The 24318-nt window shown below is 38.8% G+C and overlaps 5 protein-coding genes across 5 annotated transcripts; 1 reads left to right on the top strand and 4 right to left on the bottom strand.

Annotated features, from left to right (window-relative positions):
* Positions 1–292: 292 nt before the first annotated feature.
* On the bottom strand, positions 293–4567 carry LOC126790890 (probable RNA-dependent RNA polymerase 1). Its single transcript, XM_050517257.1, has 5 exons — positions 4535–4567; positions 3833–4367; positions 1560–3385; positions 1287–1437; positions 293–1189 (listed from the first exon to the last, which is right to left on the bottom strand). The coding sequence occupies exons 2-5, from the start codon at positions 4340–4342 to the stop codon at positions 392–394; spliced, it is 3285 nt and encodes a 1094-aa protein (XP_050373214.1). The 5' UTR covers positions 4343–4367; positions 4535–4567; the 3' UTR covers positions 293–391.
* Positions 4568–5834: 1267 nt separating this feature from the next.
* Positions 5835–9099, bottom strand: LOC126789885 (uncharacterized). Its single transcript, XM_050515951.1, has 7 exons — positions 8443–9099; positions 7928–8014; positions 7784–7828; positions 7579–7674; positions 7315–7416; positions 6261–6415; positions 5835–6182 (listed from the first exon to the last, which is right to left on the bottom strand). Exons 1-7 carry the CDS (start codon positions 9013–9015, stop codon positions 6101–6103), a joined length of 1140 nt encoding a protein of 379 aa, XP_050371908.1. The 5' UTR covers positions 9016–9099; the 3' UTR covers positions 5835–6100.
* Positions 9100–9380: 281 nt separating this feature from the next.
* Positions 9381–11933, bottom strand: LOC126789886 (CRAL-TRIO domain-containing protein YKL091C). Its single transcript, XM_050515952.1, has 6 exons — positions 11675–11933; positions 11297–11549; positions 10757–10793; positions 10340–10457; positions 10038–10148; positions 9381–9837 (listed from the first exon to the last, which is right to left on the bottom strand). The coding sequence occupies exons 1-6, from the start codon at positions 11744–11746 to the stop codon at positions 9700–9702; spliced, it is 729 nt and encodes a 242-aa protein (XP_050371909.1). The 5' UTR covers positions 11747–11933; the 3' UTR covers positions 9381–9699.
* Positions 11934–17246: 5313 nt separating this feature from the next.
* Positions 17247–21407, bottom strand: LOC126790243 (two-component response regulator ORR21). The gene is made up of 6 exons (XM_050516407.1): positions 21068–21407; positions 20489–20641; positions 20016–20414; positions 19530–19606; positions 18008–19144; positions 17247–17756 (listed from the first exon to the last, which is right to left on the bottom strand). Exons 1-5 carry the CDS (start codon positions 21285–21287, stop codon positions 18008–18010), a joined length of 1986 nt encoding a protein of 661 aa, XP_050372364.1. The 5' UTR covers positions 21288–21407; the 3' UTR covers positions 17247–17756.
* A 1183-nt stretch (positions 21408–22590) lies between these two features.
* LOC126792492 (uncharacterized) lies at positions 22591–23313 on the top strand. The gene is made up of 2 exons (XM_050518903.1): positions 22591–22944; positions 23119–23313. The coding sequence occupies exons 1-2, from the start codon at positions 22591–22593 to the stop codon at positions 23311–23313; spliced, it is 549 nt and encodes a 182-aa protein (XP_050374860.1).
* The last annotated feature ends 1005 nt before the right edge of the window (positions 23314–24318 follow it).

Below are 24318 nucleotides of genomic sequence, written 5' to 3' on the forward strand. Positions count from 1 at the left end.
ATAAATTTCATCAATGGTATCGATCTCTAGCTGCAGCAGTAGACAAGCTCAATGCAATTTTAGAATAGCTTGCCTCTGGCTGTGGAGTTGCCTACCCCATTGAAGTTGGGGTATAAGTGTATTGAACTATTGATGCATCCGGCTAATCTACTGCTGTAAAGAGGTAGAGATGATACATACCACCTTTGCCAAGTAAAATGGCGCTTCAGTGTTGATACAATATTCAAAAGCAATTCAGAATTACAACGTGTGTTGCTAATCATATTCTTTTTGATAAAAAAAAAACACACACAACAGCTAAGGATTAATCAACAATTCATGAACAGACACTGATGTTATTCGGTTGCCAAATCTAATGGCTCTTCTGTGATGACTTTTGTAATGACTTCTTTTACTTGTGCATGTTATGCCTCTTTATCTGGATGAGAACTTCGGAAACACACCATGGAAAACTCAGGAAATGCTCTCTTGCCATACCCTTGTTGTTGTAACCCCAGTAGTGATGATGATATGTAACATGGTACCATGCTGATGCTTTTGCTTCATCCACAGAGACATCAGTTCTGAAATCTGATTGATCATCACTATTTGGCTCCTCCATGAACCATGTCCTTGCCTCATTCTTCAATGACCTCACAGCATAGTTAATCGACTGTAAGTCCTTTCTATTGTTGAAGAACTTTGATACACTGGCGATATTTCCACTCAGTATATCAGCTTCAGTTCCAATACCGTAATACTCCATCAGATTTCGCAGCTTGTGGTCATACTCCATTTTGTAACTGATGGCATCCTCAATGTAATCTTTGTATCCATCTACCAACATGTCAGGATCATAAAACCTCCGAGCCACTTCCTTAGTAAAGGATTTAAAAGAGTGTGAATGTGATCCTAGCTCAGTATCTTTCACCTGTTGGTAGAGCTTCCCAATCACACGCTTGGACTTGTAGGTTCTCCCGTTAACCTTTTCCATGAAATCTGGGAAAGATTTTATACGCAGCTCAGGCGGCAGTGTCACTACCACACCAGTTTTGGGAGAGTCAACAGCAAGAGACTGGAGCCTGGCGAGCTCAATACATTTATAACTCATAGCTTTCTGTGGTTCAATATCTGCAGTGACAAGATGTGCATTTGAAATGATGCCCAAGTTGTCATTTACCATGTAGTTGGTAAAAGACTCTGCGACTTCCTGAAATGTAACACAGCAGAACAAAGCGTCAGTTATCAAGTCATGTCACGTTTAATCATATACTCTACTACACCTCATATTGTAAAAGTTACATTACCTCAATGGTAGCATTGTGATCCAATTCCTCAGTGGGTGCAGGAGTATAGTTCATCGGATTAGTTTGCCGAGGAGGAATCAGTTCATGATCCCAGCAGACAGTATAATCATCTCCATCTAAATCACTGCCTGAACATTCATTAGGATGAGGCCTATTCAATGGAAGAAAAAAAAATTGAAGTGTAATCAGCATATATATAGTGCAGGCAACAAATTTATAACAAACAATTCTAGGAGTGAATACAAATGTAAGCATTAAGCAATCTAAGCTTACCTCTTTCCTTTCTGTGGGAACACAACACAATCCACCATGTGGTGTAACGCCGGCACGTCCACAGCCATAAGAACACGGACATCTCCAGGGTGTAAGCATGGATTTTTAGCAACAAATACCTTACCCTTAACAGTAAATTTGTCGTGGCTTGCAGTCGAACTACTGCTGCTGCCATTGAAGATAGCATGGTGAGAGCATTGCACAAATACCTGACCATAATCCAATGTCCCAGTTTCATCTAGACATCCCATCAGATATCTTCCTTTTTCGACAAAAATCCGTGATTTGCACCGCAGTTCTGCAAGTCTTGATGCAACTAAGCATTGAAGCATCAGAGAGAGAAATGGCTCTTGATTTGGCTTGTAGCACACCAGCATTTCCTTTAAAATGTTGATAACTTCTCCTTGGAACATCAAATCCAATGCCTGCTGTGCCTTCAATGGATCAGTTAGAATCCCGTCCAACTGCTTCATTGCCTGCTTTTGCTTCTTCTCAAAAACACAATCTTTAACTCCAAGGGTGGACAAAAGGGTAATCAGTTGACGATTGAGGAAACAAGACTGGTACTTGCTCCATCCCAGGACATTTAACTTTGTGTTGCGTGATTCGAACTTGAGCATGCTCTTTCTCAATGACAGCTTCTTTGACGATGTTGGATCAACGGCTACAACACCTTTATAGCCACCGAAACGGATTTGAAAGGCGGATGGAGTAGAACTTTTTCCACATTTTCTTGCCACTGCATCAGCAAATTCAGCAGATATCTTCCCAATTCCATCAGAGAAGCAATATTTGGTTCCATGCCTTTCAATTTCTACATCAGGAATGTCTTCAATTTCAGCTAAACCAACACTAAAAGTCTCCCAAGATGAGCTGAAAGACTGACCAAGCCTGGCTGCATATTTAGCCACATTTTTAATGGGACTAAAATCTCCCATCCAGTCTCTAATTCCTTGAGCAGTAAGGCCCCTTCTGGAAGCAAACATCCACGCAGAATGCTCTCGCAACTGACTTCCCGAATGTGCTAGAAATTCAAACTTCTTATCACCAATCACTATCCCATCCCTTAGAGTAGAAAGTATCCTTTCGTAAATTCTAGTTCTCCTCTTCTCTTCTGAACCAACAATCCGTGGACACAAATCTACAGACCGCATCTTCCCCAAGTCTTCTTCAACGAAAGAAACCCGAAGAAAATTGTCTATATCTTTAGGAAAAGCTCTTAAAACACTATTAGAGAGATTTACCTCTGGACCCCAGAAGTATACTTTACTTGGTGAAATCAGAACCCTGTGTACATACACAAAGCCTTCAGCTAAAGATATAGCTGGTGACTGAGGAATCCTCTTGGATTGCTCATACATGATGTACTGCTCAAGTAACCACCTCACAGGTTCATAGCAGCACTCCTTGGAGTTGAACAGTTTGTCCAGGGCACACTCTATATATTCAATTCTTATACTAGTAGGATCTACTAGATTATAGAACTCGACATCAAGAGCTTCCCCGGGAATACAACCATGCTGAACCAATGAATTTATCTTGAACATGATTTTATATGGCAAGTTAATGCCTGGGGGTGGAGCCAGAATAGGAACAAGAGTTGTGCTTCCAGAGAAAGTGTTACCTTCTTTCAGGCCAAACTGTCCCTCAGTCTCTATATAGTACACAAAGGTCTTGAGTAGATCAGGAAGTGAACACTCAAATGGAAGTTCCAAGCATAGAGAAGAGGATTGCCCAATGCAGCATGATGGAGTAAAATCAACTTCCCGAATCCAGTGAGAATTCACAGTTACATCCTTCTTATAGATCCGAGGGGCACCACGTAACTGGCAAGAGAGGAAAACGAGAAAATGTTAGATATTTTTCTTGCGGACACAGTGTAAGCATTCACATAAAAAATGTAGTGTTCAAATACTGAAACTTTATCAGAAGTTTAGAGCTGAATTACTAGACAAATATGAGATCACACCTAAATTTCCATCTGAGAGACCATATTTCTGTATATTATGATTATTATCCAATGGTCTGTGTTCTATGAAAAGTTGAAAACCACAACATGAGTCTAAAAACTATAAACGGATCGCTGCTTAAGCACACCAGGAATACTAGTTTCCATTATAAGTCATACTGTCATAGAATGTGGCTACCACAGTTAATGAACTTGATGCTAGCTAAAGTTAGAAGTTAATAGGATTTAAATACAAGTAAATATATGATATATGATTTGCAGGAAATAGGGGGGGGGGGGGAAGCAGTAAGAACTTAAAACAAACCTGGATGAGAAGAAACTTTGTATACTGACCACGTGGACTATGCAGCTCAATCCGGAAAATAGTGTCAGATGGAAGCTCAAGCTTGTATTCAGCACCATCATCGGAGAAAAAAAGGTGCACATCTTTCAGTTCCATCCCAAATTTCACAGTAACATCTGATTTTGTCCAAAGCACCGAAAACCTCTCCTCAGATATCTTGCTTCCGAAGTGAAGTGTCACAAGTTTCTCCAAGAATGTGGAGTTCGATTCCCTGTCATGCTTCCATTCTCGAGCATCCAGATAAGACCCTCCATACCACAGGGCTCGATCATCGGCTAATTGAAGTATCATTGCAGCACTGTCTGCAGTAGTGAATTGAACTCTGGCAGATGATCTGAATCCTCTCTGGTTTGGTGGAAGAACATTGACAGAGAGAACAGTTCCTTCTCCAGCATGCTCCTCCACAAAAAATTTCACTGCTTCTGAAGACTCCACAGTGGGAAATCCATACAAGTGAACTGTCTCGACCATGCTGACTAGTTGATAATGGCAATTGCTGTTTCAAAGTAAAAAAAAATCAAATTAGTAACTCTCAAATAGTAACAACAAAGGGAATGCAGAACATAGCAATTGCTCTGAAAGAAAATGCAATTGACATAAAACTACAATCTCATTAGGCTTGAGTTAACAAAAAGAGCTAAAAGAATGTAATGCAAAGCTTACAATGACTTCGAAATGTGTTCTCAGAAAATAACAACGCTGCTTGCTTTGGAGGAAGCACATCTCATGAAGCCAATGTTTATAAGAACAAAAAGAGATCAGAGGTCAAAGATTGGTCCTCAAGTTTCAAGTACATCTCCCACTGTGTAAATAACTTGTCATGGCAGTTCTCTTTCTTTTATTTCTTTTGGCCACAACTTGTCATGGCGGTTATGCGTTAGTCTACAGAATCTTGCCTCTTATTTTGAACAGAATAAACGACTGTCGTAATCTTGTGCTTTGCAGCAATGACTTCACTTGTCAGCTTCAATAACTCGAATTGCCTTTCGACACGTAGCAAGGTCATGATGGTTGACCTTTGTTCATTAGCATAGAATTTCTGTGAAGTATACTTTAAAATAAGCATATACAGTGCTTAATGCCTAAATTAAGATTGGTGGTTTATAATAATGTAATTGAAAAATATGATACGGTTCATCTCAAAATAAAATGGAATTATTTCCCTTTGTCCAGTTTATTACTTTATTTTGTTTAATTGATGTTGAAAGTGAACTTATTGGCCAAGAATCTTCTGGAATTTCAGGGAGCAATGAACCACAATGCCTTAACCCTTGTGAGAAGTTCAGGCCATGAATCTTCTAGATTCTCACCAAAGGGGAAAGAACCCCCTATGTTCCCCATGATGAGGAACTTTACTCCTTGTTGAGCAAGGTTGAGACAGGAGAGCATCTTTACCTTGTGTGAGTGAAAATGAATGAGACTAAAACAGTGCCTAGACTTTCAAACATAAGCAATAAAAAAAGTTGCTTTTTAGATAGAGGAACTTGCTCTGAAAGGAGTTGGAAGCTTGGAGCCAGCAATAGCACATTAGCACCATCATATATTCCCATCAGAGAACAGTACAATTGGACTAACCAACCTTGGCTGGCAAGCCTAATGTAACACACTATTCCTACACAATCAAGGATTGAAAATGCTAGTTAGTAATTCAGACGATGTCATATACAAGCAATAATACTGTCGGCATTTAGATTGTGGGTCTGGCACTACCAGATGTGTTCATGTTTATAGCAGCCTTTTACATTGTGTCTACATTTTTTCTGAAACAATTAACTATATATTTTTATAATGACCATTTTAACCAAACTCCCGTAAAACTTTTTTTACTCAATTTATTGATGCGTTAATGTTGAACCAAGATATTTCATATAAAAACGTTGAACCAAGCTTGGTCAGAATTCATGGCCGCTCATCTAAACCCGATAACCGCCCTTGAGCTACTCAACATCTGACCCATAAGACACCAATTTAGTTTTGGCATACACTTTAATCAAAACAACATCTGAATTGAATTATAGGTTTATTCTAACAATTCCTCCAAATGTAAGGATATAATGTTAACAGTTGCATTGAAAATGAATAACTAGTCTACAAAAACTGCTTGGATTTGTTCCGTCTCACCTCACAACCCCATCTAAAGGCTAAAACATAACTACGAAGATATCAAATCACTTCATCTCTGCAAATAGATTAGATGGTGAGGAACCTCACCATTGAAATCACAGTTGACTATAGCAACAACTCAGCAATCTGAACAGCATTAAGTGCAGCTCCTTTGCGTATTTGATCACCGCAGACAAAGATGTCCAACCTGCTCAGACATTCCCATCAGTGGCTTGTTAATATATGCAACTCAAAATTAGAGCATGCACTGGTACATTAGGCTTACCCATAGTTGCCCTCTTGGGACACATCACGGCGGATTCTGCCAACCGCAACATCATCTTTGTTTGACACCTCCAAAGGAGTAGGGAAGTTATTAGCTGCACGGTCATCAATAACCACCACACCAGGAGCTTTCTTCAGAATTTCCCTTGCAGTGTCCTGAACATTGAACAAATTTAAATTTCTTAATGAAGATTTGGGATGAACAAACAGAAAAAAGACTGCACTGAGTACATTTATATATAATGTATGTTACAAATTAGCTGTACTGTAAACATGGTTGGTTACTTCCCACATAAAACAACTTGACATGCGCATATTACTGGAACACAGGCATGGACATACAGTATCCGATTCACAGTCCAATAAGAAAAATCCTACTGTACTAGTCAACGTATTTGTAAGTTCTAAGCAGAAAGTGCTAGCTCCAAGCTGGCATTCTAGGCATACCATACCAGGGACGTCAAATGAACATTAATTTCATCGACGTTGGGTTCACAGGATGCAAGAGATTGCTCAAGTAATATATAGAATTATTAACCCTTAAGCCCCAAGGCCCTCAACTGGACAAAAAGGGACTAAACAATTTCATGGGGATTAGAGTACACAAGCATCTTTATCAACTTCAATAATATCTAATTTCTCTTCTTTGAGATGAAGATGATATACCAAATGCTACACCTGGGTACTTATAATGTTAACTGTCATTGACAATCTTAATGTTATGCACGAGAAAGAAGTAGAAGAGAACAAACAGTGACTTGAATCCACTAGATCAGACCATTGTAAATAAGATACAGGAACAGCCTAAAGACTTATTATAAACATAAGAATCATCATGCAGATACAACAGACAATGTTGATAAGTCTTTGCTCAGTATTATTTCGAAAACAATAACAATAACAATAAATTTTATGAAATCATCTACACGTTTGCTCTGACTACTTTTCTTCCCACCAACAGTATAGATGTACAATGTGCATATGACTACCAAACAAGTCATCAACAACCAATATATATTGTCAACGTAAGTTGTATAACAGTATAGTAGCATTACCTCATCAAGGGGACTCTCAAATTCAAGATTTACACTCTCAGCATGCGCCCGCATTACAGGAACTCGTATGCATGTGGCAGTCACCTTGACATCCTTGTCATTCTGAAAACATGGACAGCAAATAAATTACACCCAGTGTGCTATACCATATGTTACCACATTCATTCACAAGATCTGACTTCCAACAAACTATTTTTGCTTAACCTTACTTTAGTAACAAGCTAATTGTTCTGGGAGTGAATAGAAACTACTAAAAGTACTTACCCATATTTTGCGTGTCTCCTTGACTAGTTTCATTTCCTCTTCATTATATCCATTTGGAAGGACCGCTGAATTGTGGGAAAACAAATTAAAAGCATACTGCAAAATGAAGGCAGAAATAGGTGGCTCAATGAAACCTCATGAGAAACAGGACAGAAGACAGCTTCTTTTCTGAAAAAAATTGTATTGTGAGCAAAGATAGACGGACCTGCCGCTTAAATATCTCACAAGTTACTGGCTTCCCTTGCAGAACCTTAATACAAATACAAAATCACATTAGCTAAACTTGAAAGATGAACCAAAACACAACCGAAACCAATACAAAAAGATGGAGAAAGTAGAAAAAAAAAACCTCATGAGTTTGCTGCTCAAGCTCTCTCATAGCAGCAGCACCAGCTCCACTAGCAGCCTGATACGTGCTAACCACCATACGTTTCACCTGAAAACCCCATTCATAACCCAATCAACCAAACATCTACACAAAACCCCAACTCAATACCCATCCAATATCCAAAAACAAACCCATTTCAACCAACTTTTCTAACAAGGAAACACAGTCAAGTAAGCAAAATACACAAACAAAGCAACGTCATATAGCTCCAAAGTGCTGATATGATCCCCAAAACATCCAACTTCGGGGCACCAAACATAGTCAAGTAAGAAAAATACGGAAACCAACACCTCCAAACCACTCAGAACCCAAGTTTCGAAGTCACATTAGCTGATTAGCCAAATAATCACCAGAGCAACAAACTTGCAAACACCAAAACATAAAGCAAATCCAATCAAAAAACACAACCCATTTCAAAACTAGTATCACAAATCCAAAACCAAATACAATAAAATAAAAAATAAAATAAAGACAACCTTGGAGTGACGATGTAGAGGAGTAGCAGCCATCAAGCAAATAATGGTGGAGCAATTAGGATTAGCAATAAGAGCACCCTTTCCTTTCCCGGATTTGATTCCCTCCATCGCCTCCGGGTTCACCTCCGGCACCACCAACGGCACGCCGACCTGCATCCGGAACGCCGAGCTGTTATCAACCACAATCGTCCCCTTCTCCACAGCAATGGGCCCGAACTCTTTGCTGATGGACCCTCCAGCGCTGAACAAGGCGATGTCGACGCCGTCGAAGCTGGCGGCGGTGAGCTCCTCGACGGTGTAGTTGCGGCCCTGGAAGTCGAGCTTCTGGCCGGCGGAGCGCTTGGAGGCGAGCATTTTGATGGAGCGGTAGGGGAAGTCACGGTCGTGGAGGACGGAGAGGAACTCCTGCCCTACGGCGCCGGTGACGCCGACGACGGCGAGGGAGGGGCCCGAGTCCTGGAGGGCCATCCGGACGCGGAATGGGGCGGCGGAGCTGGACCTTGTGGTGCTGGTGGGCCCGGGAATGCGGACGGCGCCGCCGAATAGGGCGGTTTTGGCGAGAGTGGCGGCCATTAGTTGAAATTGGCGGCGGGAAGGGTTTTGGGTTCTAAGCTGAAAGTTTGTTACTTTGGTTGTTGTTTGTTTAGTGTTGATGAACCTTCGAAGCTGTTTTGAGTTTATATACTCTTGTACAGTTGGTGACTGTCGCAGTTGAAACAGCACACGTGCGGGCATGCACGTGTGATCGACTTGGATTCATCTAGAGTTCTGAACTCTCACTCAACTCAAACCCAAGTACCACACCCAACCGTTGAAGCAGATAAAGTTCCTATGATGATGATACCTCAACATGACAACATGTATGATAATTTGGCATGAGAAATACATCATTGTTCAAGTTTGGGGTCTAAGTGGAAGTTCTGAATGTAAAATGGTAATAATGCACAAGTATAACAAGTATATTATGTGGATCAACACTACGTCACATATATAAAATCACAAAGTTTGAATTTTTACTCGGGCTTATAGGATGATAACGAGAGAAGTAATCAGCTAGCTTGAATTGATCCATCATTCTGTAGAAGCAGAATTATCTCATGGATACATACTACTGCTCAAGTAGTTCATATTATCAAGCAGGATGAAACTGGCAGCTAGTCGTTAACCTTCACAACTGGTAAACCATATAAGCTTGGCAGACAGGGCTGCCGTTGGGGATGTGGTATCGGAGCCCCAACCTCAATTTTATCTGTACAATCAATCCTCTACTGGAGTCAGTTCAACGTCTTGAATAGCTACAAGCTTTGCTCGACCACCATACTCTTCTGGAACAATTTCCTCACCTATTTCCATTATGAAGTCTCTCTTTTCATCCTCATTGCTCACTATTACAATCTGCAATCACTTCACATACTTAGGTAGCTCAAAAGCTGCAACATTATCGTTGTACATTCACAAAACAATCAAACTCTAATAGTACCAGCCAACTTCTTCTAGATACATTCACCAGCTTGATTTCAAATAGGTATCAATCTGAGTTATCTTATACGTATCTCAGTATTTCTGATTAGGAAGATAAATGAATACAATTATACCTTTTCTGCAGTTGCCTTCTCAAGGAAGCGAGAAACCATCCTCCAGACACTTAGAAAAAAGCGTGGCATGTGAAGAATGAATAGCTTTGCTAATCTTTCAGGGTAGTAAGCCTACACAAATTTGTTGTAGATAGCACTTCAGTAACACATAATACAATAGTCAGAAAATGCTCCCACAGATCAAGGACCTCTATTATATGTTTTGATCTCAAGTCTCTTCCCAACCTTTCATGGAAGGTAAAGATTTTTTTTTTCTTGTTTGAAAGAAAGAGAGTGAAGATCTATAAGTGAAAGGTAATCACCTGTAGAAATTGAAATCCGGTGATTAATCCACGTGCATCTACATTTTTATAGGTAAGTTGTTGCAAATCAAGAATGCCAATCAACTTTTCGTTTCCGATTTCTCTTCCTCTGTAAGAGCTGAGACAAGCAAACCAAATGGAAACTGTAAACACGTCTTGACCCGTGTATGTGTGTGTGATTTGTGAGAGAAAGACTTCGATTAAACTAAATGAACTGCAACCATCCATAAGACTATTACTAAAGCAACAATTTTGAAGCATTAACATTGCATGAGCATATATAACATTCTACCTGACATTACTGAAAGTCATTATTAAGTACTGAACCTAAATATAAGTAGGTATGACAGATACATCATTAAAGACACCTTATCTGTATTGAAAGAGAAATTAAATACTGGTGAAATGGAGTGGTACCTTGCAATAACTTTGTCAAGCAGGAAAACCACAAATTCTGCAACAAGAGACAAACTAAAATGAGTGAAGACTCACCACACATGCTGGTCTTTCATTTATTGAGGCTATATTGTGTGGATTGGATCTAACATATCAGTTTCCGCTATTTAGTAGTTCTTCTTCATGATTGTAATATCAGAGCAAAAGTCAGGTTGAAGTTGTAACTCCGCTATGAAATAATTAATGTCAAAAATAAGAAGTGATACACTCAACTTAAACATAGTCTGTATGAGTTATTAATCTTGGCAGCTAGTCATGTAGAGAACCAAAGGTTCCCAGGCAATAATGACACCTTTCAAACAACTTTTTACTGATGCGACTCCATTTTATCTAACTCCTTAAACCTTTTGTTGTTTTGATTGTTAATCAAAAGGCATCATTGCATCAATAATTAGCCAAAATACCAAAGAGAAATAAATGAGAAACATTCGGTAACACATAGAAAATTATGAACTAACCCACCCAAAGATACTAACAGAACTTAGAGAAATAGCTAATTACTCTTGAATTGGAGCTGATCTTTGGCAGGATAATGCTTGCTTGCTTTAACAATCATCACAGGACATCCATTAGATAAATCCTGCAAGAAAATCTTTCTGTCTGCCAATTGATCCTCGACTTCGGATTCCGAAATGAACCCATTGGGAACAAATGAAGCCCTCCATTTCCGCCACTGCACAAACATCTTTGCTGCCTTCTCTGGGTCCATCGATCTCGCAATCAAGAACCTCATCAGTGTTGGGTCTCCACACTTCTGCAGAATACATAAATTACCAGAATTTAATGATATACAAAATAAAGGGCCAAACTTGGAATCACATACCGAATAAAGTACCAAACTTGAACGATGCATTTAAAAGAAAAACAAAGGATCACTACCTCAGTGGAGGACCCAAGCTTCTGAACTGATGCCTTCATCTGGGTCAGTGCAATTTCTTGGGTTTCCTCCATGTTGGTTTGTCCGAATCCGGAAAGTCAGGGTGTGAAGAACTGAATAGGGTGTCAGCTCAGATTCAGAAGGGTCAGTTAGATTGATCAAAGCTCCATACTTGGTCCCAAAAAGAGGGAGTGGCTTTGAAATGTAAAGGAATTGTATTTAGAAGCTAACGGAGAAGAAAGATGCGGACAAAAGTGGTTCGACTTTGTGGCTATGATCTCATAGAGGCATCTACAATTCTACACTTCTATTTGGAACAACGATTATTATATGTAACTAAAATGCAGCAACAAAAATTATGCAAATATATATATAATAATAATAATAATTTGGGCCTAAGAATGGCCTGGGCCCATCATTTATTTGAATTTTAGGACAGTTGCTTTGAATAAGGGTAGAGTACACTGACGATGGCCACATCCTCTAACTTCAAGATGTCGAGTTTGCTAGACGAGAAAATTGGATGCGAGATTATCGATGTTGCTTGGTGTTTTAGAATTGTATGTAGGGCTGTTCCATCTAGCAATCTGTGCTTGGAATAAGTTTTAGGTGAATATATCTTAATATGTATAAGTTATGGTGCCCAACTGTTAGACACCGTGAATCAAGACTTTCTTATCTTCTAGATTTTCCACCTTTGATCAAAGTTTGAGTCAGCTAGCTTGAGTTTAAACAGGTTGAATGGAAGTTTAAGCTGCTTGAGTTTAATTTGATTTGCTTCCTCATTTTGTACCAAATGTCCTTGCTGAAGTTGATTTGGGAAGATAATACGCTGATGTCCCTCTTGCTTCAAATGAATCAAAAGTCCGGTTATTTCCTGAGTCCTAAATTTTGCCGAGTCAAGGTTAAAGTAGTATATATTTGGAATCCATAATATGCCATGACACATGCCTCTTACTAACCTGGATTGAGCAGTAAGAAGAATTAGAGTTTTTAAGAGGATACTTTCTACTCTTATGAATGGAATAGTGATAACAAGTTTAAGTTTTTATCTGCGTAGATCCTATCTAGCTTCAACAAGAAAGGAACTCAAAAGTAGAATTCCAGTTCGAGTAGCTAGCCCCTGCAGCTGCATTGAGCAATTGATGGAGAAAGAAGGGAACAGAAGTTGAAAGGGCCGAAAGGCTGGTGGCCCTGTGTTGACTGAGAGAGACGGAAGGAAGGAGATGAAGAATATGTTCTCCTTTTTTCATGTTTAGGGTTGATTTGGATTTTTTTTTTCAATAATAGTTCATTGGACCTCAGATCTTAAAAATGAATATGATAACTGATTATTTATTGGTATATAACACAGCTTATGTCTACATTATACCCTACTGACGCCATGAAAACAATAACTTTATACCAGAAGAACGCAGCTGTTTGTAGAAGCTGAGAAGGCAATATACAATGTAGTATCGATCAGGGTGTCCTACAGGTTGACCTAGAAGCTCAGCTCTAAGAAAGGGTTCCCAACCCTCTTCATCTTTCAAAACTTTGTCAGGTTAAGATCTTCATTGTCTCCTGCCCAGTTGAATGGAATGAAACCTCGTCTTTAATCTAATTCTAGAGATATATAGAAGGCTCTTAATAATGCAATTGAAGATCACTGTTTGAGTGTGTGGCAATCTGAACTGAGAATGGTCATGAAATTGAAGCAAGTGATGGACGAAAAAGGAGTGTACTTACATAAAGCTCCTAGAAGCTGCTTAGAGCTAGGAGCAGAAAGCAAAGGAACTCGACACAAATTTGAATAATTGAATGTCTACACTTGGTAATATCAAGTCAGACAATTTTGAGTTGCAATGAATCATATCAAATCCAATTAAAGAACAATTTCACTTGACGTTCTCACTCGCACGTCACGCCAATACCCGGAAACTTATGGTGCTGTCATGGGCGGCTGTTTGCCATTAGAGTGTTGAATAATTAGTAAGGCTCCAGATATGGTTTTAAAAAAATTACTATGAATTACACAGAAAAGATCGATAAATACTACGATGAAACCAACGTGAGTCACAAACCAATCAATTGATCCAACTACTTTCAGTTGGTAGATTACCAGAATTTAGAGTGTTTTACAGGAAATCTTGTGACGATATTAGAAACGAGAAATCTTATTTTTATAATATGACAAGACACTGACAGATTAATTCTAAAACAAGGCTTAAAACTACTCCACTTGATTCCCCCATCAGTAAAATACAAAACTAGTTAACCTGCTCAGGCTGCTATCAACATGAAAATTCCAATACAAATATCAACATTATGCAAAAAGCACTCCTTTAAGAGGTTTAACTGATATTGATTGCAGTCCCTCTCAGCTCATTCAAAATGTTTAATTATTATTTAATTTTGAGTTAAAAAAAAGACACATGACATCAGTTTAAAATGGTGGATACTGTGGTTAGCAAATTTGCATTACTATCAATTTATCTCATGTCCACATGTCGGGCTCTCTTTGGTTTGGTACACCAGCTAAGCTCTATGCCGGGTACCTAATAATTCCTCATATAAAGCATTACTCCTCAAGTTTCCCAATTACAATAGAATTTCGCCATTTCCCTTTCCTATAGGGAGTAGGGTTCTTCCCTCAAATTACATGTGTATATATATAGGAGGCTCAATCTTTAGGGGATGCAGATCTAAAACCGAATATGGAGGTGGTGGAGAGTAGAAAGTATAGACACTACGCGGTGCAAAAAAGAAGAAGGCAGCTGAGAGGCTCATGGGAGGAGGACAAATTGTTCATCAGATTGAAGTTTTACAAGTGCAACGGACATAGGAGTGGGATACGCGATCCAGTTATCTGGGATGCCCGCATTAAATTAGGGCAAATAGATCATCCGGTAAAGTTTTCTCATTTGAAGCAGCAATTGTACGACAAGAACTTCAGTGACTTGGCGGAGCAGCGTTTCATAATACGTGAGCATCTCAAGAGTCTGGGCGTGCCGGAACATAAACATGCTGCTATGGTCTGCAATATATTCGGCGTGGTTGAGGCTGCAGTCTCCCCTGTGGGCGCTGTTATAGCAAGTATATGGGACTTGACTACTTACCGACCATCATCTGCGCCTAGGAGGATGATTCCTGCGAGCAGTTTATCAATCCTCGGTTTAGAGCCAGTGACAGTACCCGATAGTTGTACCTCGTCCTTTTGTGATATTTGCTTGGATGATTTTAAACAACAAAAACCCACTACTCGATTGCCCTGCAAACACCATTTTCATCTGCATTGCATTGTTCAGTGGCTGCAGATTAACCACACATGCCCCTACTGCCGATACCCTATGCCAACACAAGAACAAGTACAATCAACACAAGAAGAAGATCACTTGAGCCCTGCAGTGATGCCAACTCAAGAAGAAGATCAATTAATGATTGTGCCAGCACAAGAAGATCAACTTTGCCTTGCAATTGACTCGGGTTTTGTTTTCTTTATCACCCACAAGTTGTTTAAGTTTATTATCTTTCTTGGGTGTTTGATTGTATTTTGTTTGCTCTCATTATAATAAACTTATAATTAATTCTTTGGTGCTTGATTGCAATTTGTTTGCTCGCATTGTAATTAACTTGTACTTCAGCTTGTGGTATTGGATACAACTGGATGTTTAATTCTTTACTCTTCCAACTCAACTTAGTTTTCTGCACAAACTTTTGGCATTTGAATTTAGTATGATCCATTTGCTTTCTTAATTTCAGCCAGATCTTCTAGAGTTTTGTTTGTTACTAATTTGAGTTTTAGGACATAGTTTTCATTTAATAACGGTGGAGAAAACACTGACAATAGCCACATCCTCTAACTTCAAGATGTCTAGTTATGCTGGTGAGGAATTGGATGCCAGATTATCCGTGTTGCTAAGTATTTTGGAATTGTATGTATGGCTGTTCCATCTAACCATCTGCTAAAATCAAGACTTTCTTATCTTCTAGAGTTTCCACCTTTGATCAAGTTTGAGTCAGCTGGCTGCAAATAGTGAAATAAACAGGTTGAATGGATGTTTAAGCTACTTGAGTTAATTTTGAATTGCTTCCTCACTTTGTACTGAATGTCCTTGCTGAAGTTGATTTGGGAAGAGAATATGCTGCTGTACGTCCCTCTTACTTCAAATGAATCAAAACTCCGGGTATTAACAGGTATAAATTTCCTGAGTCCTGAATGTTTTGCTAAGCCAAGGTTAATGTAGTGTATATTTGGAATCCATAATATGCCAAGACACATGCCTCTTACTAAGCTGTTTTGAGCAGTTAGAAGAACCAGAGTTTATAAGAGGATACTTTCTACCCTTAGGAATGGAATAGCGATCGGTGATAAGTGATAACAAGTTTGAGTTTTTACCTGCGTAGATCCTATCTAGCTTCAACAAGAAAGGAACTCAAAAGTAGAATTCATGTTCCAGAAGCTAGCCCCTGCAGCTGCATTGAGCTATTGATGGAGAAAGAAGGGAACAAAAGTTGAAAGAGCCGAAAGGCTGGTGGCACTGTGTTGACTGAGAGAGACGGAAGGAAGGAGATGAAGAATAATAATCAAGAACAAAACCAAACTCAGAATGCAAGGTATAATAAAAATCAAGATCTGTCAATGAAGAACAATTAAACCACACAGTTAACAGTTATGTTAATGGTTGTAAGAGAGTTTACCTATTAGCATCGGGGACGACCTGGATTACCAAGTTTTTGATGAGGATAGTTATTGATTCTTGAATTTGAGATTAGAGCTTTGATGGTAGAGCACGGAAAACAATTGCGACGAGAAAGAGGTTTCTGATGATGACGACGAGAGAGATAGGTTGTGGGGGTAAATTGAAGAAAAAAGACAGAGGGTAAAATAGGGTTATTACAAAAATTCATTTAAGAGCTCTGTTTTCCACAAAAGCAGCTCGCAAAGCAACCATATGTCAGCTTCTCCTAAACCTGCTTTTGAGAGGATCAGCTTCCGTGTAAATCAGTTATGTGAGTGTTCTATGTAGTACGGACACGGACACGAGTGTTCATATTAAACACGATTCGATACGTAAATACGACATATAAAAATTTTTTTAGATACGGACACGTGGTGGATAGGTCAATTAAAATTATTTTAATATATATATATATATTTAAAAAATAATTTAAAATTTTGAAAGTATTTAGATGTATATATATTAAAGTGTGCATAAATATAATAAAAACTGAATCTGTTGGAATGGTTGAGGATTTGTTGGATCATTTGGATGACCAAGGTTCGAATCCCACCACAAGTATTCTTATTTTTATCATGAGTTTCTCTCCTTATATATATTAAAGTGTGCATAAATATAACAAAAACTGAATCTGTTGGAATGGTTGAGGAGTTGTTGGGTGCCTTGGATGACTAATATTCGCTTCTCACCATAAGCACTTTCACTTTTATTATGAGTTGGTGCGTGTCCGCGTGTCCGGGCCGTGTCCAAATTGAGTTCGCGTGCTTGTCCGCGTGTCCGTGCTTCATAGGTTACCAAACACCTCATGTAGACCCAAAATCACTTTTGGTTTCAAAAGCAGCTCATGAAGCTATCTCAAACTGGCCCTTAATATCCATATATACAGTAATAAGATGGCCAAATGAAAGATGCAAAGGACCACAATCTTCCCACAACATCCATTGTGTTTTCTATCTTTTAACAAATGATTTACATTGATCATGTTGGATAAATATGTAGGCAAATATAGAGATACATATTACAACTAAATGATCTGAAGGTTGAACAAAGCCATGAGCCATATCTAATATCTCTAAATTCAAAAAATTACTACACAATTGTGTAGACAAGATGCCATTATAATTGTTTCAAGCTGTTGGATGCTAACATTATTTATTTTTCCCAGGGTCCAACAATACTAAACACTACATGAAAATGAACCTGTGCCAACAATGAGGATTACTCAGCTCTTGATTCTCGGTAGGAGAGAGAGGCCGCTCTGCACCTGTTGAGTCCTGCAATCTGTACTGAACATTTGAGAATGTGAAATAATCTGTACGTTCCACTAACATCAAGAGACATGTGGTGGCCACCTAACGAAAACCTGTTGCAAAGTTTAAACTCAGAATTAGATATTGAATGACAATTCCACAAGCGTTGAAACTTAAATAATATCTACACCCAACAATTGTATTGACAAAATTTAGTCGAGGTCTGTTGTTTAGAGAAGAGAGCTGAACAAAACTATTGGCTATTGCTAACATGGCAGAAGAGAATACCATGGATAAAAAAAGACACTTCAGCATCTACACAAATATAGAGCATAACAATAGAAATATATTAACAAAACAGTACCTAATCATTGAAAACACTTGTGAGATCACTGGAAGAAAACTGTTGAAATATTGGGGCGCCATTTGCTCTGTCCACAAACCCCATATTTGGCTCCTGCTTGACTGGGTTACCAATGTTCTCGACATGGATGCTTCCATGGTTCAAGTTGCTTTGCGATTCAAACTCATCACCTGCAAATCGACTTGAAATGCAAGTGTCTTTACCAACAAATCCGAGATTCCTATAAAAGCCCTGATCAAGCACTTCCCCTGATTTAGGAACATATAGATCCTGGATGTTTGATGTATTATGCAACCGCACAGGCAATTGTCGAGCACCACTATGTGTCCCAGTTGAGTTTTGGGGACTGGTGATACTTTCAGCAATTACAGAACAAGATGGAGTAGGTAAGGAATCAGTTGCCGGGTACCCACTAAGAATGCCAGGAGTTTTAGGATGACCTGATATCCGTCCAACGTTCATTGAGGAATTATTATTAGAATGAGATGAGAAGAGACTGTAATCAATAGCAGTTGACCTGTTAAAGGCACAACTCTGATTGACAGCGGCAGGACTATTTCCAGCCTGGAAACCAGCTAATGACTTTGAGGGAACCACAAGGCAAGATGGCTGTACACTGATACTACGAATAGGTTCTGTTAGCAACAACTGCTGATGTCCTTTTTGCAGGTTCCGTTGCTCCTGCTGCAATACATCCACAAACATGTTGCTATTCTGATTGCTAAATCCTCCGACATTGCTGTTCGGTGCCATGGTACTGAGATTATTAGACCGCCATTGTCCACCTGAAGATGCATCCTCAGCAGGTATGATGCATTGAGGATAGTATTGGCGTTTTATCAAAGGCTGCCCAAATGCCACACTATGATCTACAGAGGCACGCTTTGGTGTCTGCAAGGATGCATGTAAAACAGGTTGATCCATTGTTGGCCCAGAGTGTCCTACAGGCTGACCGAGAAGCTCAGCTTGCAGGGCTGCCAGTGTTTGAGGAGGAATTTGTCCAGATGCAGCCAATGCTTGGATGTCAAATCTATTCCCATGCGAAATCAATTTCACATTTGGTTCAACAGGCCCACAGAAAGCATTTGCATTTTGTTGTTGTTCTATGCTTAGTCTCTTCAAATATAACCTGAATTTCTGTACATTAACTTAATTCGTATTACCAAAGAGAAAAAATACAGAGCTGAAGTGAACAGCTCTAGATACATGCAAAATAAGAGTACATAAAAACAAAACAACAACATGACAAAAAAATGCCACTTCTGCAACAAGGATCTGATAACAGATAACTAAAATAGTCTAAAATCTAAAAGCCAGAGTCATGTAGTTGTATGTTTCACTAGTGATTTTGAAAAAGGAAAACAGGTTCATATTTTGTTTCTGGTTTAGATCCTTAATTCACACTGAAAAAACAAATATTCAATGACTTAAATCATGTTAGAACTTTATAATTTATTGGTGTGCTTTGTGACACCAAAACAATTACCAAAAGAGTATATAGATAGGGAAGGATGCACCCAACCTGCAGATGGCTTGCAACATTTTCTCTACTTAAACCAGGTACATTCATCAATTCAAGGATTCTCTTTGGCACAGCCTCTGAAAATAGAAGAAAAAAATTCTGATGAGCAGTAATATAACAAACTGAGCATCATATTTCTGTTTCAATCACCAAAGAAAAGAAAAACTAGTACTTCATTAATGAAAGATTTAATCTCTGTGCAACTACTTCATCACTTGACACTGGATACCAGGAAATAAGGTTCTCACCAGTGAATTGCCCCACATCCCATGCTCTTCATTACTTTTACATCAAGAATATAAGTTATTTGATTTATTTATTCTAAAAACATATAAGCAATGAGATCTCAAATGGTTCACCTATAAGACATTTTACATGAGCTGACATCTATGCCATAAAACAGTGCACACTAGAATGAACTATGCCTTCATGAATTCAAATATTGGAATTAAATGACAATATAGGGGGCAAGGTTGAAGAACATACTATCAAGCCCAAGTTGATTCACAGCACTGACAAATTGCTGATGGAGTTCAACTGACCATACTACACGGGGTTTCTTTGATGTAGACATATCATCATTTTCGGTATCACCATCTTCATCTTCTTTAGCATTGCTCCTTTTCTTCTGACTTCTTGCTCTTTCTTCTGTTCCTTCATTGACAGAAGAAGTATATTCGGCATCATTATTTCCCCGTTTATGCCGATCATTATCTTCCAAGCTCCCAGAAAGTTCAATTTCTTTATTTTCACTTAATCTTTTCCTAGCAACATGCTGCCAGATATTTTTGAGCTCTTCCTCACGTATAGGCTTAATCAAATAATCGCAAGCCCCATGTCTGATTCCTTGCATAACAGCACTGGTTCTCCCATCAGCAGACATCACTGCACAAAACCCTCACATCAATAGGCAACCATAACTTAATTACCCTTAACATCACAAGCAAATATATACCCACTTATGACAGGAAGATCCATCTCCAGCCCTATACATTCCAGGAGTTTAAACCCATCCATATCAGGCATATGAACATCACTCAGTACCACATCAAAATATCCCTTTTTCTCTCGTAGATGATTCAAAGCATCCGTAGCCCGGGAGCAAAGTGTAACTGCATACACACGGAAATTTTTACATGTTAACACGTATTAGACAACTTAACTCTGCTCCTACCTTAAGTAAATGTAAATCTACAACTTATGGCATCAACATTCCATAATAAAAGAGTGTCCCCACCGTCCATATAACTCCATTCATTCCTGATATGGCAAATTCAGAACAGCTATGCCATTCTAATAGTAATGGACCACACGCCTACTGATAAACCAAATCTAAATCCCCAAACTTATCTTATAAAATCAATTAAATGCAAAATTATTATAAGAACCAAATTATTAACAAGACTAAATTGTTATCCTTTTTTTCCTCTAATCTCTTAAACTCTGCTTAATTCTGTATAAAGCAAATTACTTGACTAAATTAGAGGCTAAATTAGACTTAATAAACTTAAAGCAAGAGAAAGAGATGAGCCACGAACCCTGGTAGAGACACCGGCGAAGCATCTGCTCCAGAATCGCCAAGCAAGTCGTGTCGTCGTCGACCACCATGACTCTCAACCCCGCCGGAAACTGTTCGGGAGCCGCCATTACGCCAGCGGAAGCCGCCGGAGCGCCGGCTCCGCCTTTACACGAGCCGAAGCTGCTCGCCGCGGTGGTGGTGCTCATGCACGACTGCACCACGCCCTGCAACGCCGCCATGTCCGCCAATTTCAAAGAATCAAACTGAGACTGCAGAATTTCACCATCCAATTTGGGAATTAGGGTTTGAAATTCGGACAATTTTTTATTTTATTTTTGGTTTGATACGATTGTGTTTTTTTTTTTTGTTACGTGAGAAGTAGCAGAGTGAGGGGAGGGGTTTATATATAGTGCGGAAGAGTGCAGCTAATGAGAGAGAGGGCGAAGACGAAAATGGAATGTTCTTAATTTATTTATTTTCGGTTATTTCTATATATACTTTGATTAAGATAATTATTTCTGAGGGAAATAATTGAGGGCTGGGGCAGTTATTGAAGAGATGGGCCTGTAGGGTCCAGCTTCCTCACAACCGGGTCTACTTTTCGTTGACTCGGATTATCTTATTTTCTGTAGATAGATTGGGTGAAAGACATGAAAAGTTTACTAGCTTTCTTGTGAAATGTAAAAGATTGTTACTATCTATATCGTCAGTAATTTTTAGTTTTCACATTCTATTTTGTACGTATATAGCTAATTCTCCGAGTTCAAAGCTTGAGACGGTTTGCATGAACCATTCATTAGATGATTTTAGTGTAGATCTGATATGTAATCTACCAAATGAAGGATGTAATCTTGGTAAATCGATCATGTGAGAAAGAAATAAAAAATTAACATAAAAGCTGCTAAATTTTAAATTACAATCTGAGCTGGTGTGATGTAATTGTGTGTGTATATATATACATATGCATATCAATTTAGCGATTTAGGTTATAATATAAAGTGATCAATGCAATGACCAATTACTATAGTTAGCTGCATAAATCTGGCAAAAGAAACCAAGATAAGGAAATAAAGTTCAAATCAAGAAAGAGCAAAATGATTGCAAAATAACAACTATGATATATCAGAACATTTCGCACTTGTTATGGTATACATACATGGTAATGTTACACAATTGTGGCTGCTAATCTTACATAGTTAAAGGATAAATATGGTGGCATTTTCCCCTGATTCATACAAAGATTCAGAACCTTTAGCAAATTTTAACATCCACTTATGATGTTTGTGGTTCCAAATGATCTGCTCTTAGAGACTTAGACTACAATGATGTATTCATTGTTCAAATAGTCATGTATTCATTGTATTGAATCATCCCACACTGAGGTGTAAATGACGATTTCACCCTTCTATATAAGCGCCCCATGCTTGATACATGCATGCATTTCCATTCAATCATTTTCCACCTTATCTCTAAGCGTCGGGATCTAGAGCCAGCTGCACGTTTCTAAGACCCTCCCTGTGAAAATTACAGTGTTCTCTTGCAATGTTGAGGCATTTCCAAATGGGAAGTTGGACTACGCTGGTCTCTTTCCCATACACATTACCTTGTTCTCCTAAAGTCACCAGTACTTCTGCAACTGAAAACAGATGTCCCAGTAGAGCATGCTCTACGATTAAAGCTTCGAACAATGTCCTCAAACCACTAGTCTACTCGGGTATTCGCTGCGCCGCTAGACGAAGAGTGAGATACGATGACGCCGATGATGGGGAGGAAGATGAAGAGACTTATAACAAGGAGATAGCAATGTTGGAGCTGTATAGTCAAGGTGTGAGAGGAGAAGCACTTATCGTTCACGCATGGGTGGATAACCAACCAGTGGAAGTGCTTATCTTCAAGGTGTGCTTCTTGCCAGTCTCTTATCTTATGCTGGAGTACTTTGACCATGTTATATATATACAACTAGCATCAAAGAATGTTGTGACATTTTTCTATCAGGTTTCGTCTGAAAAGTTCCAAGATACATTATTTGCTGGAGGTTTGATTCGCATTACTTGTATGCATATATTTCAGGGGTTCTCTTCAAGCTTGAGTTACGGGACTTCAGCAGACCCATCAAAAAGCATTCTTCCGGCAAGAGCAGTGATAGAGAGTGTAGACAGGGTGCGAGGACCTTTTGACCCTTCGAATATAGAGTACTTGCAGAAAAACATAAACTGGGAAGTGTTCAAGAGCAATCTACCACCCAAGTTACAGATAGATATATAGAGGTGACATATAAGGGAGCTTCTTGTCTTTTATATTAGGCTAGCTCATTTAGAATAAATATGCACTTGCAACTTGCAAACAGTTGGTAGATGGTGATGAATCTCATCGAGGTGTTGATTCTTTTTTGAAGATATTTCATTAACTCATAACAAGATGGTGCAGTGGCGGAACCTCTCGGAGGCCAGAGGGGTGCATGGTCTCCCTCCGGTGAAATTTTTTATTTTCTCTTAATTAAGCGTTAATGTCATAATTAATGATACATTTAGTGTAAAATTGTCCATCAATTCATTATTTTCGTCACTAAATAAAAATTTGGTCCCTTTAAAATCTTTTCTCAGATTCCGCCACTATCATTGGATATTCTCGATTCTCCATTAGTCAATATTACTCATAAAATCTCATCTTGGATACTTAGATATCACAAGTAGGGGTTGTCATATGCTATCATACTACGTACTCGATCAGGAAAACATGATTGAATCGAGATCATGGGATTCCTAATTGATTAATCAATACTCAATCGTCATGATGTGAGGTTCTACTTCTACACTCATTGCACAGAGAAGAAATCGGGCGGAGTTAGAGTTGGCCTACTTAAAATATGTACTTGGAAGAATAAAAAAAGGAATAACTATTTTTAGTCTCTTTCGTCTGTCAGGAACGATCATGAGGGATTTGAGGCCTAGTGTGAAGAAAAAAAATGGGCCCTTACAAAAAAAACAAATTTTTTTTTTCAGGATTTAGAACATAGATTGTGAATTGAAGGCTGTATAAAAAAAATTAATTGGCATGGGTCAGTTGAAGAACACGATTATGTGGTGTGTGATTTTACTTCATTAATTATATTAAATTTATTAACAATAAAACAAACAGAAAAAAGAAAATTAAAATTTTGGGCCATGTGCCCATTGCAGCAGCACTGGCTGCCCTCCCTCAGGCCGGCCCTGTCGTCTGTAAATTATGAAACAAAACAACCCTCGATTCTATGTGTAGCAACACCTCTCG

Source organism: Argentina anserina, chromosome 4 (genome assembly GCF_933775445.1).
Source record: "Argentina anserina chromosome 4, drPotAnse1.1, whole genome shotgun sequence".
Taxonomy (NCBI): Eukaryota; Viridiplantae; Streptophyta; class Magnoliopsida; order Rosales; family Rosaceae; genus Argentina; species Argentina anserina.